At 46.1% G+C, this 14,626-nt stretch overlaps 1 protein-coding gene across 1 annotated transcript in view; it reads left to right on the top strand.

Annotated features, from left to right (window-relative positions):
* SCIN (scinderin) overlaps window positions 1-14,626 on the top strand; it is a 128,892-nt gene that overhangs the window by 49,029 nt on the left and 65,237 nt on the right. Inside the window, exon 4 of the mRNA XM_089654579.1 lies at window positions 10,789-10,938. Within this exon, the coding sequence (XP_089510705.1) occupies window positions 10,789-10,938 (150 nt within the window). The remainder of the gene's footprint in view (window positions 1-10,788; window positions 10,939-14,626) is intronic.

The following is a 14,626-nucleotide window of genomic DNA, read 5'->3' as shown; positions in this document are numbered from 1 at the left end:
AACAGTGAGTAGGGTTGGGGGGCGGGGGAGGGGGTTAGGTTCAGGGTCATTGGGTGTAAAGGGAAGGAAGGTGCTCCCTCAGCAGAAGTAGTGTAACAGCATAAAAGGGGAGCTGGTGTGCTCTTGTAGGGGGAAGTGGGGGTTGGGTTTAGGCTCATTGTGTGTAAAAGGGAGGGGGTGAGCTCTTGTAGCAGAAGTAGGTTGACCGTCGGGGGAAGGGGAGGTTAAGGAGCATTGGATGTCAAGGGGATGGGGGTGCTATTCCTGCAGAAGTAAAGTAACAGCACAAGGGAGGATTTGGTTCAGGCTCATTGGGTGTAAAGGGGAGGGGGTGTACTCTTCCAGTAGGAGTAGGGTAACAGCATTAAGGGGGGGGCCTTCAGGCTCATTGAGTGTAAAGGGGAGTGGTGTGCTTTTCCAGTAGGAGTAGGGTAACAGCATGAGGGGGCGCCATCAAGCTCATTGGGTGTAAAGGGGAGGGGGTGTGCTCATCCAGTAGGAGTAGGGTAACAGCATTAAGGGGGGGGCCTTCAGGCTCATTGAGTGTAAAGGGGAGTGGTGTGCTTTTCCAGTAGGAGTAGGGTAACAGCATGAGGGGGCGCCATCAAGCTCATTGGGTGTAAAGGGGAGGGGGTGTGCTCATCCAGTAGGAGTAGGGTAAAAGCATGGGGGGAGGCCCCTTCAAGCTCATTGGGTGTAAAGGGGAGGGGGTGTGCTCGTCTGGTAGGAGTAGGGTAACAGCATGGGGGGGGCACCTTCAAGCTCATTGGGTGTGAAGGGGAGGGGGTGTGCTCTTCCAGCAGGAGTAGGGTATCAGTTTGGGGGGAGGATTAGGTTCCCGGACATTGGGCATAAGGGATTGGCGGTTTGCTTCCAGCATGAGTAGGATAACAGTGTGGGCGGAGGGTGAGGATTAGTTTTGAGGGTATTGGGTGTAAAGGGGTGGAAGGGTGCTCTTCCATCAGGAGTATGGTAACAGTGGCTGGGGGCAGGGGGTTAGGTTCAGGGGCTCCGGGTGTAAATGGGTGGAAGGGTGCTCTTCCATCAGGAGTATGGTAACAGTGGGTGGGGGCAGGGGCTCCGGGTGTAAAGGGGTGGAAGGGTGCTCTTCTATCAGGAGTATGGTAACAGTGGGTGGGGGCAGGGGGTTAGGTTCAGGGGCTTTGGGTGTAAAGGGGTGGAAGGGTGCTCTTCCATCAGGAGTATGGTAACAGTGGGTGGGGGCAGGGGGTTAGGTTCAGGGGCTCTGGGTGTAAAGGGGTGGAAGGGTGCTCTTCTATCAGGAGTATGGTAACAGTGGGTGGGGGCAGGGGGTTAGGTTCAGGGGCTCTGGGTGTAAAGGGGTGGAAGGGTGCTCTTCCATCAGGAGTATGGTAACAGTGGGTGGGGGCAGGGGGTTAGGTTCAGGGGCTCTGGGTGTAAAGGTGGGTGCTCTTCCAGTGGGCATAGAGTAACATTGGGTGGGGGGGGAGTGAGTGAGAATGAAGGGGGGGGATCACGCACAGCCTTGATAAGAGAGGGGTCCGGATGCATTTTACTATTATTATTAGTTTTGTTTTTTGTTTCTTCTTTAATAACGCCAATATAAATAAAGGATTAGTCCTTCTCAGACGGATGATTGAGGTCGCATCTATCAGCTTCCTGTAATCAGCCTACTGTGCGCACTTTCTTTGTGACACAGTCATCCTCTGTTCATGTTAATGCCGGTAAGATGCTCGCAGGTAAACATTGCGCTCCATCAAACAATCCCCGCTGTGTTGCGATGCGTAGGCGTTGTCTGTGCGCGATGTGCTGCTGACGTGAAAGCTGCAGGTCATCTTTACTCTTCTTCTTCCAAAACCACAAAGTAAACGCATATCATTAACAACCTCATCCACTCAGAGGAAGATATATAATCGCTGCGGGTTAAGTAGTCTCTGAAAACAGGTCATCGCTTGGCATCTGCAGTACATCAGCGTTGAATTTTCAGAAGTGCTCTGTTGTTTTCTGGCAGGTGGCTAAAACTGGCCAAATTTAAAGCTTAGCTCCCTTATATGTCATTTATCTGTGTTTTACCTGCCAAAGGATTTGTAGTTCTGTTCATCCAGTCCTGAGATTTACACAGCTCTGCTACACAGCACAGCTCTGTCTGGATTTTAGCCTGCTGCTGTTCAGGTCTTGCCCCTTCCCCAGCCTATGAATGGAGAGTGAAAGGAGAAGCAGCAGATTGATGAGCTCTGCTCTCCCCTCCTATCAGCATGCTCCTTGTTACTATAAAGGCAACAGAGTTAGTTCTAGTGCACTCAGTAATCAGTAACAGAGCTGGTCAGACATGCTTACTCCATATCAGCATGCCTCTTGTTAGCATATGAGCACTGCAGTCTTTCTCTCCCAGTCTAAGCTCTGCTGTACAGAGGACCACAAGAGGCTGGTGCCTCGACAAATGTAGGTTCTTACACTTGCTTATATTTAAAAAAAGTGCGGCAATCCTGGCAAAACCAGAATAATGACCCCGGAACCAAATAACAAGTACTGTTAGGGGTCAGAATGCACCTCAAACATGAGCAGTCTTACTGCATCCCTAATACAGATCCTAAAGCTCAGCTCCAGCTTTAGTAATGAACTTAAAGCGGAGCTCCACCCAGAAGTAGAAGTTCAGCTTTGAGACCTCCTCCCCAGCTCATGTTTGTGAAATTAAGATTTTGGGGAGAAGGGGTACCTGATTTTGACAGGTACCCACTCCCACTTCTGCTCCGACCGTCTAGGCCAGTGGTCTCCAAACTGTAGCCCAGGGGCCAGATGCGGCCCTTTGCTTGCTTTTATCTGGCCTTTGGGGCACAATTTCATCCACTGATACCAACAATGCGACTTAATTCCCCCCATTGACACCAATAAAGGGGCACAATTTAAACCAATGACACCAATGATTGGGCCCAATGACACCAATGATGAGGCACAATTCCTCCAAATGACACCAAGGATTTGGCACAATTCCTCCGAATGACACCAACAATGGGGCACAATTCCTCCCAATGACACCAACAGTGAGTCACAATTCCTCCCAATGACACCAACAATGGGTCACAATACCGTTCAATGACACCAATGATTGGTCACTATTCATCCCAATGACACCAATGATGGGTCACAATTCCTCCCAATGACACCAATGATGGGTCACAATTCCTCCCTATGACACCAACAATGGGTTACAATTCCGCTAAATTACACCAATGATATGTCAATTTTCCTCCAAATGACAGGTCACAATTACTCCCAATGGCACCAACGATGGGGCACAATTCCTCCCAATAGTAGGTCAATATTCCTCCCAATGACACCAACGATGGGGCACAATTCCTCCCAATAATAGGTCACTATTCCTCCCAATGACAGGTCACTATTCCTCCCAATGACATCAATGATAAGGCACAATTTCTCCCAATGACACCAATAATGGGTCACAATTCCTCCCAATGACACCAAAAATGGGTCACAATTCCGCTCAATGACACCAATGATATGTCACTATTCATCCCAATGACAGGTCACAATTCCTCCCAATGACACCAACAATGGATTGCAATTTCTTCCAATGACACCAATACCGGGTCGCAATTCCTTGCAATGGCAGCTATGATAGGTTGCAATTCCTTCCACTGACACCAAAGATGGGACATTGTCTGTTCCCACTTACGTCAGGACCTTTTCTACTCCCAATAGCCAAAGTTTGGCCCCCATAAAGTCTGAAGGACAGTAAACTGGCCGTTTGTTTAAAAAGTTTGGAGACCCCTGGTCTAGGTGATCGAAAGCATTCTCCCTCCTCCTCCCTCCCATAGTCTTCTGGGAAACGCGATAGGTCTCAAAAGACTGCCACACCATCCACAGTGTACAGCGCTTCTCGCGCATGCGCGGTGGGCACCCGGCTGTAAAGCTGCAAGCTGTCACAGCCGGGTGCCCATAGTAAAGGTGCCAGCGCCGGGGAGAGAGACACAGAGGTTGAAAACTGCTGGGCCGAGCACAGCGCTGGAACACAACACAGGTAAGTGTCTGTTTATTAAAACCCAGCAGCTACAGTTTTTATGGCTGTTGACTTTTAATTTTTACATAGCAGACCGGAGCTCCGCTTTACCAAGTCGGTGACCCCCGACCTGTTGGAATGAAAAATCACTTGTAGTTTCCATTAGACGCTCGTGTCACAGGGTGACCACGCAGGAGCGCAATTAAAAGACAGGGATAGAGTGTTGTCACCCCATAACAGGAAGTGTCTGAACCTTCATGGCAGGATCACCAGGGATTATTTCAATGAAAGATGCGGATTTAAAATGACTGAAAATGCCATTAAAATGTTAAAGATTCTGTGAGATTTTAGTGATTGGGATTCCATGTATAAAGTCTGGTGAGATCAAACTCAGTAACAATTGGATTTCTCCAATTACACACTCACCCGACATCCCAATCTGCAGCAAAGGAGTGATGCCAAAACACACAGCGCTGGTTAAATATTGTTTGCTTTCTGGGTAAGCTGTTATTTGGACGGCAACTGGATAATTAGATAAGTCGGGGCTCCAGGGTAAACATGGATTGTCTGTGTCCGGTCTGACATGTTCTTCCACTAACAGAGGATTTGCAGGCAGCTCGGTAATTACTGTAGGTGGGCCCATAGACACTGATCTGCAGCCATGTTATATCTTTTATGTCTATATATATACTGTATATACAGTGAGGAACAGAAGTATTTGAACACCCTGTGATTTTGCAAGTTCTCCCACTTAGAAATCATGGAGGGGTCTGAGATTCACATTGTAGGTGCATTCCCACTCTGAGAGACAGAATTAAAAAAAAAATTCAGGAAATCACATTGTATGATTTTTAAAGAATGTATTTGTCTTGCACTGCTGAACAGAAGTATTTGAACCCCTGAGAAGATCCGTGTTAATATTTGGTACAGAAGCCTTTGTTTGCAATTACAGAGGTCAGACGTTTCCTGTAGTTCTTGACCAGGTTTGCACTGCAACAGGGATTTTGGCCCACTCCTCCACACAGATCTCCTCTAGATCCGTCAGGTTTCGGGGCTGTCGCTGAGCAACACGGAGTTTCAGCTCCCTCCAAAGATGTTCTGTTGGATTTAGGTCTGGAGACTGGCTAGGCCACTCCAGAACCTTGATATGCTTCTTACGGAGCCACTCCTTGGTTATCCTGGCTGTGTGCTTCGGGTCGTTGTCATGTTGGAAGACCCAACCACGACCCATCTTCAATGCTCTGACTGAGGGAAGGAGGTTGTTGCTCAAAATCTCACAATAAATGGCCCCATTCATCCTCTCCTTAATACAGTGCAGTTGTCCTGTCCCCTTCTCAGAAAAGCACCCCCAAAGCATGATGTTACCACCCCCATGCTTCACAGTAGGGATGGTGTTCTTGGGATGCAACTCATCCTTCTTTTTCCTCCAAACATGACAAGTGAAGTTTAGACCAAAAAGTTCTACTTTGGTCTCATCTGACCACATGACTTTCTCCCATGCCTCCTCTGGATCATCCAGATGGTCATTGGCAAACTTCAGACGGGCCTGGACATGTGATGACTTGAGCAGGGGAACCTTCCATGCAATGCATGATTTGAAACCATGACGGCGTAGTGTTCTACCGACAGTGACCTTTGAAACTCTGGTCCCAGCTCTCTTCATGTCATTGACCAGCTCCTCCCTTGTAGTTCTGGGCTGATTCCTCACCTTTCTTATCATCAGTGATACCCCATGAGGTGAGATCTTGCATGGAGCCCCAGTCCGAGGGAGACTGACAGTCGTCTTTAGCCTCTTCCATTTTCTAACAATTGCTCCAACAGTTGATCTATTTTCACCAAGCTGCTTGGCAATTGCCCCGTAGCCCTTTCCAGCCCTGTAGAGGTCCACAATTTTGTCTCTGGTGTCTTTTGACAGCTCTTTGGTCTTGCCCATGGTAGTAGTTGGCGTCTGACTGACTGTGGGGTGGACAGGTGTCTTTAAAGAGCTCAGACAGGTGCTACTAAGTTAGATTAATGAGTGGAGTAGAGGTGGACTTTTTAAAGGCACAGTAACAGGTCTTTGAGAGCCAGAATTCTTGCTGTTTCTTAGGTGTTCAAATACTTATGTTCAGCAGTGCAAGACAAATAAATTCTTTAAAAATCATACAATGTGATTTTAAATTCTGTCTCTCAGAGTGGGAATGCACCTACAATGTGAATTTCAGACCCTCCATGATTTCTAAGTGGGAGAACTTGCAAAATCGCAGGGTGTTCAAATACTTCTGTTCCTCATTGTATATAGCACAGTGGCTAAATGGTTAGCACTTCCGCCTGGCAGTACTAGGGTTGTTGGTTCAAATCCCAGCCACAGCACCTCCTTCCTGGAGTTTGCATGTTCTCCCTGTGCCTGCATGGGTTTCCTCCCAAACTCTGAAGACATGCTGGTAGGTGAATTGGCTCCTGTCTACATTGTCCCTAGTATGTGTATGTATGAATGTAAGTTAGGGACCTTAGATTGTACGCCCCTTGAGGGTTAGGGACTGATGTGAATGTACAATATATATGTAAAGTGCTGTGTAAATTGACAGCGCTATATAAGTACCTGAAATAAATAACAATAGTGTACAGTATATATTTATATCTTATGCTCCAAGCATGGAAAATAATACATTTTGGATAGAACAATTAGACCAGGTTTTGTTTTATTATTATACAGGATTTATATAGCGCCAACAATTTGTTCAGCACTTTACAATATAAAAGGAGACAATACAGCAACAATACAGTTCAATACAAGAGGGTTAGGAGCCAGGGGCGGACTGACCATTTGGAAACTCGGGGGCCGAGGTCAGTAGGGGGCCCCATGAGATGCCCCTGGTACCTTTTTCATAGGCTTTTTTGAGTTTGGGCAAGAACACAGGGGCCCCATGATCCCCTATTGCCGGGGGCCCCATGAGTTGTCAGTCCTCCCCTGGTTAGGAGGGCCCTGATCCTTGGAGCTTACAATCTAAGAGGAAGTTTAGGAACATAGGAGAGTTATGGCAGAAAAATGACCAAGTAGTCCATCAAGTTGAGTCTGACCCCTTTTTTTTTTTTTTTTTAACTTTTTTGTATTAATACTTACAGTACAGTGTTAGTGCTTTTTATTAGCACTGATCACTGTATTGGTGTCACTGAGAATGTCAGTCGCAGTTAGTTAGTTCCCCCCCCAGTGTCAGAATGCCCGCTGCAGTCCCGCTATAAGTCGCTGATCGCCGCCATAACTAGTAAAAAAAAAATTAAATAAAAAAATTCCAGTATCTATACCGTCATTTTTAAACGCTAGAACTTTCACGTAAACCAATTAATTTACATGTATTGGGATTTTTTTTTTTAGCAAAGACATGGAGCAGAATACATTTTGGCCTAAATTTATGACAACATTAGATTTTTTAAATGTTTTTACTGGATATGTTTTATAGCACAAAGTCAAAAATATTGTTTTTTTCTCAATTGTCTGTCATTTTTTTGTTGATAGCCCAAAAAATAAAAAAACACAGGCAATCAAATACCACCAAAAGAAAGCTCTATTTGTGGGAAAAAAAAAGGATGTAAATTTAATTTGGGTGCAACGTTGCATGACCGCGCAATTGTCAGTTAAAGTAACACAGAGCCGTATTGCAAAAAATGGCCTGGTCAGGAGGGCAAGGGGTTAAACCTAAAATGTACTAAAATAGCATAAGGATATTACATGTTTCAAAAAGATTAGTCTTAGATTGAAATCTAAACGGAAAAAGATGATGACATTTTCACTTACGTAATCAGTGCTGATTGGTGAATGAAGTTAGATTTCACAGACAGATTGTTAGATCAGATATTTCTGTTTTACGAAAGAGAGCGGGGCCAGAAAACAAGTAGAGCATGCTGTCCCTTTTCTGTGATCCCATTCTGATCTAATTCAGTCTAGTGTACATGGAGAAGAACGCTGAACCCCACCATAGCGTCCTAAAAAGCTTAGTTGTGCCTAGGCCAAGTACCCTGAAAATGCAGCTTCTGGGGTGTCAGGGGTGTCAGTTTCATCACGGGCGGCATCAGCATTGTGGTTGTCCTCAAACGGCTGGTTGTATCTATAACACTAGATGTCCAGAGCACCCCACTCCCCCTTACATCAGATGTCAAGAGACCCCTCACCATCAAAAGTCCTCCACCCTCCCTTACATCACAGTGCACCCCCCCCTTACCTTGTGCTGCTGCCGGGAAGAAGCTGAGGGTGGAGGAGGACCAGAGGAGATCTGGAATCAGTTGCCAAAGTCTGCTAAATGCTGAGATCTAAGAGAGGTGTGAGGGCCACATGAAATGGCTTGATGGTCCAGATTCAGCCCATGAGCCTTGTGTTTGACTCACGTCTTAGGAGATTTGGGGTGAGATTTGGTGATGTCACTACTGTGCTGTTCTCTGTTCTCCTTACTGGAGGTTCTGACATGAGGAAGGGAAGCCCTGCCTCTAAGAAAGATGGCCACCTCCAAGTAGAGACACAGTGAAGAACAAGGCATGGCAAGCCAGTAATGGGGAAAAGTTCAGCTAGCGGGAGACCACAGGCAATTCTGGTGACCAGTCCTTTGAGCCCTACTTCCTTGTTTTTGGGCATAGCTTCCAGAGTTCGGTTTTTCTCTAACAACATAACTTAAATTGGAACTCCAAAATTCTCCATTACAAAACTTTTCAAAATCTTTTTCTAGTTATTTTCTGGTCATTTTACTCCTTTTTGTCGATTATAAGCAACCTAAACTAATTCCAGCAAGCACATACCTGTGAAGAAGAGAGGGGAAAACTAACTTTCCCGACGCACAAACTGTTGTCCTCTGCTGCTTTTTACAACAATTGTCCCCCAAAGTCTGCTGGGAAATCCGTACTTCTGGGAGTGTTGATCTTCCTGGTCCCCTGTAGCTCTCTTTGGTTTCTCCTGATGACCTCCACACCATTACAGGAGACAGCAATGACATGGAGGTCAGCGGGAGGAACCAGTGACAGTTGCGGAGAATCCAGGAACTTGGCACTCCTGAAAGTATTGGTTTCCCAGCAGACCATTCCAGTTGGGTGGAGTGGAGTTCAGGAGTATGGAGTCTGTTCTTTACGCCAGAATTTCACAACCCTTTTTCAGTCATGGCACCCTTTAAAACATGCAAAATTCATAGTCAACCCAGCCTAAAACCCAAATGCTACTTATCAATGGGAAAACTGACCCTGGGATGCAATTAACTTTGCATCAAATTCTCCCCCTTCAGGTCAGAGGCACCCCATTATGTCAGAGGCTCCCCCTTCACATCAGAGGCCCACAGCACATCAGTGTCCCCCTCCTACATTAGAGGCCTCCCTTTACATGAAAGCCCCCCAATCACATTGGAGTCCCCAGATAACTACAGAATCCCCCCATCAGCCTCCATGGCGCCCCCAAGCAAGTAGTCTCCGGATTACAGAGCTCCCCAGTCACACAGTCTGACCCCCATCACACACCCCCTAATTACACAGACCCTACATCACAGAGCCCCCAAATGACACAATTCCTCCCATCACAGAGCTCCTCAATCACGCAGTCCCCTCTTCACATGAGAAACGATGGAAGTGGGCAGGAGGAGACTTTCATGCCCTCCTGTCCCATATGGAAGTTTTCTCTTATATATTTGTATATATTTGAAAAATATTCTTCCCAAATATATTGACATATATTTGAAATGCTACAATTTTGGCCATATTCAATATATTAAAAAAAAAATATAATATATATATATATATATATATATATATATACATACTTATACTGTATATACTGCATGTTGAAATTAGTTTTTATTACAAAATATATGAAAAATATTTTTAAAAATAGATTTCAAAATATACTGCATGTCTTTAAAAATACAAATCTACATTTTTGATATACATTTACAAATATATAAAAATATATGTTAAAATTACTATTTTATGTTAAAAAAAATCTGAAGAATATATTTAAAAAAAAAAAAAATATATATATATATATATATATATATATATATATATATATATTGCATGTTGAAATGATTTTTTTTTTACAAAATATATGAAAAATATTTTTAAAAATAAATTGAAAAATAAAAAAAAATAAATTGAAATATGTTTTGAAATATATTGAATATGGCCAAAATTGTAGCATTTCACATATATGTCAATATATTTGGGAAGAACCTTTTTAAAATATTTTTCAAATATATTTTTCTTCCATGTGGGGTATTCTGGAGGGTGGTCCTGCATTTTGCTTGCCCTGGACCAGCATCATGCATTGCCATAGTGCCAGTGGGCCAGCTGCAACAAATGACACCATCTTGGCCCTAGAGCGTCATTGGTTGTTATGGTGCTGGTGATCTGACCAAACCACACAAAGGCAAGTGATCCAGGGACAACTGGATCCTATGCTTGCGGCGCCCTTGGGAAACCCAAAGCCACTGCTACTTTTACAAGGTAATATCTTGGTTTGCAATGGCATTTTGTGCACACTAATCCGATCTATATCCTTGGGCCCAGGGGCGGACTGACCATTTGGAAACTCGGACACTGCCCGAGGGCCAGGGGTCAGTAGGTGGCCCCATGAGATGCCCCTGGTACCTTTTTCATAGGCATTTTTGAATTTGGGCAAGGACACAGGGGCCCCATGATCCCCTATTGCTCGGGGGGGGGCCCCATGAGTTATCAGTCAGCCCCTGCTTGGGCCTCACTAAGGAATATATTTGAATGAATGTTTTTTTGCACCCGCAGTTGAGTATTAATGTGTTCCATTTGCTGCTTGTGTATTGCAGGAGATTTATCAGTGGTGCGGATCGACATGCAATAAATATGAACGGTTTAAGGCTGCGCAAGTGGCCAACGGAATCCGCGATAATGAAAGAAACGGGAGAGCCCAGCTCATCGTCGTGGAGGAAGAAAGTGAACCGTGCGCTCTCACAAAGGTAAAGGCTACCATTGTGCTGAATTTTACATTCATGTATTTGGCTGGTGGATGGCCAGGATTAACCCGGACACCAGGAAAGTCAGATTCCTAGAAACGCAGTTCAGATGAGTTCCGGATACGTTTCCGCATGTGCGTTTTTTATGCATTCCAGTTCATTTTTATCCTCTCTTTTACTTCAATTTAAATAAGGACATGTGCATTCCAGTGCATTTTGATGCGTTTTACCGCATTCCAGTACAGTTCTGTGCCTAAAAAATGCAGCGTGTTTTACTTTTTTTTTCTGCAACCGGAACGCACTGGAACTGCTAGCACTGATGAGAACTATGACACTGACCACCATATCACCTACTTTCTGTGTGTTTTGGATGCAGAAAAATAAGCGACTGAAACGCATGGAGTGTGAACCGGCCCTTAAAGGGGCCAGCAAATTAACTAAAATAAAGCCATGTGCTCTGATTTTATCCCTGGGTTGCTGTAAGCTGCATTGTGCATTACAGATAACCAGGGCTTTGATCAGCGGGAACATGACTGCACACATATCCGGCACCTCCAGCACTGAATTGAGGGTCTATTGATTCTGGCTACTGGAAGATCTGTTGTCGATGGGCAGTGTAGTGGTGCTGGCTACTGGTGAGGTGATCTACTGTTTCTGACTTTTGGGGGATCTATTGTTGTTGAGAGCAGTCTATTGTTGCTGGGGTGGATAAATTGTTGCTGGGGGTATTATATTACTTAGGGGATCTATTGTTGCTGGGGAAACTGTTGCAGAGGAGGATCTTTTGTTGCTGGGGAAGATCTATTGTTGCTGGGGAAGATCTATTGTTGCGGTGGAAGATCTGCTGTTGCTGGGGAAGATCTGCTGTTGCTGGGGGCTCTATTGTCGCTGTGGGGATACATTTGTTGCAGGGGGATATACTGTATTGTTGCTGGGGAGGATCTATTGCTGCAGGGGGCTCTATTGTCACTGTGGGGATACATTTGTTGCAGGGGGATATACTGTATCATAGCTGTGGAGGATCTATTGCTGCTGGGGGCTCTATTGTCGCTGTGGGGATACATTTGTTGCAGGGGGATATACTGTATTGTTGCTGGGGAGGATCTATTGCTGCAGGGGGCTCTATTGTCACTGTGGGGATACATTTGTTGCAGGGGGATATACTGTATCGTAGCTGTGGAGGATCTATTGCTGCTGGGGGCTCTATTGTCGCTGTGGGGATACATTTGTTGTAGGGGGATATACTGTATCATTGCTGGAGAGGATCTGTTGTTGCTGGGGAGGATCTGTTGTTGCTGTGGAAGATATTTTGTTGCTGGGGAAGATCTATTGTTACCAGAGAGGATCTATTGTTGCTGGGGACTCTATTGTACTTGTATTCCAGGAGGACATACTGTATTGTTGTTGGTGAGGATCTGTTGTTGCTGGGGATGCCGCTATAGTAGGCAGCAGCCGGATGAATTACCAGGTTGAGGTTTTGTCTACATGCGGTCCCTGCGTCCACAGACTGCGCTCTCATAGAGGGAAGCTCTGTTCTCTGGCGGATATTTTACTTCTACAACAAACAAGGGTGGAAAGGTCTCTAAAGCTGCCAATCAAATAAAAATGGCATAAAAGTGACAGTTAAAGCCGTATTAAAGCCAAAGCAAACATTTATTATATTGCAGCTATGTGGTGGCTGCATTAGTTTTCTTTTTTAGGCTTTCTTCTGTTTCCTTCTGGTGATCCAACTAGTAAGTCTTTTTGTTTTTCAAAAGATCTCTTGCAGATGTATCATTCACAGGGATGAGACAAACTATTTACCACTCAGGGACGTCCCTAGGGTTGGTATCACCCAGTGCGGTAACACTTGGTGACACCCCCTCCGACGATCCCCGCAGGATGGATGGGATCTGAGGATTGAGCATAACGGATCGGAGTTCGATCCGTTATGCTCCCCAATCCACAGATCCCATCCATCCTGCGGGGATCGTCGGCTTGCTTTACAACTTACCTTTTTGGGCAGTGGATCCGGTGTCACCCCGTATAGGTTGCATGCCAACGATCCCCGCAGAATGGATTGGATCTGCGGATTGAGCATAACGGATCGGACTTCGATCCATCATACTCTCCGATCCGCAGATCCGATCCATCCTGCGGGGATCGTCGGCTTGCTTTACAACTCACCTTTTCGTGGAGCGGGTCTGGTGTCACCCCGTATAGGTTGCATGCCGCCGATCCCTGCAGGATGGATCAGATCTGCGGATTGAGTATAATGGATCGAAGTCCGATCTGTTATGCTCAATCCGCAGATCCGATCCATCCTGCAGGGATCGTCGGCTTGCTTTACAACTTACCTTTTCGGGGAGCGGGTCCGGTGTCACCCCGTATAGGTTGCATGCCGGCGATCCCTGCAGGATGGATGGGATCTGTGGATTGGGGAGCATAATTGATCAGTCTCCGATCCATTATGCTCAATCTGCAGATCCGTTCCCTCCTGCAGGGATCGCCGGCATGCAACCTATACGGGGTGACACCGGACCCGCAATAAATGACCCCCTCCCCTGAAATATAAGACACTCCTAGCAACAATAGATCCCCACCAGCAACTATATCGCCCTCCAGGAACAATAGACCCCCACACAAAATTAGATCTCCTTCAGTAACAATAGATCCCCAAGCATCCAACACCTATAGTCCTCCAACACACCCCAGCACCCCTTTCCATTACATACATCCAGTGCTGGAGGTGCCGGAACTGCATTCCTGCATATTCCCGCTGAAAAAATGCCCTGTGGAGGATTCTGCACTTTAACTTGCTGCTGCCCGCTTGGTTTGCACTTTAATAAAGAGCTGCATGGATTTACCCTTCTGGTATACATTCGGTGCGGATGACTTTGTTACATTAAAGCCATTGGATCAACATAAGCCCTGGGAATCTGGAATCTCCAAGAGACCGGCTTGGCCATGGCGGCGGTCTACCTAGTATAGAGTAATACAGTCATGTCATGTCGTTTCTCTGTTCGGATTGCATGCGAGGAGGGTGAGGATGTGTCTGTTCATTGAATGTGAATGTTGTCACCGCATGACCACTTCCTCTTTCTGAGACAAGGCGTGTGATCTCTCTGCGGCTAACAGTCAGCACATAACTGCGACTTACTCTTTTCTCAGTTGCGTTCAGGAAACCTCCATGACTGATGAGCCGTAAATGAGAACAGAAACCAAAGACACAAAGTGGACGACAAATTCACTAGGAGATCTCCGGCATCATTACACTTGTTTAAAGAGACCCTGTCACTGGAACACTCACTGCAGCCAATAAGATGATCCGTACATTGATTGTATTGTAGTGTAGACTCACACTTGTGCGGGTCCTGCGAGTCACGTTTGTGCGGGTCCTGCGAGTCACGTTTGTGCGGGTCCTGCGAGTCACGTTTGTGCGGGTCCTGCGAGTCACGTTTGTGCGGGTCCTGCGAGTCACGTTTGAGCGGGTCCTGCGAGTCACGTTTGAGCGGGTCCTGCGAGTCACGTTTGAGCGGGTCCTGCGAGTCACGTTTGAGCGGGTCCTGCGAGTCACGTTTGTGCGGGTCCTGCGAGTCACGTTTGTGCGGGTCCTGCGAGTCACGTTTGTGCGGGTCCTGCGAGTCACGTTTGAGCGGGTCCTGCGAGTCATGTTTGTGCGCGCCCAGCAGTCTGTTTATTTGAATGGGCT

The sequence above is a fragment of the Staurois parvus genome, unplaced genomic scaffold, assembly GCF_062004578.1.
Source record: "Staurois parvus isolate SC_StPar_1 unplaced genomic scaffold, SC_StPar_1.0 ptg000779l, whole genome shotgun sequence".
Classification (NCBI taxonomy): domain Eukaryota; kingdom Metazoa; phylum Chordata; class Amphibia; order Anura; family Ranidae; genus Staurois; species Staurois parvus.
This window is presented reverse-complemented; position numbering and strand designations above follow the sequence as displayed.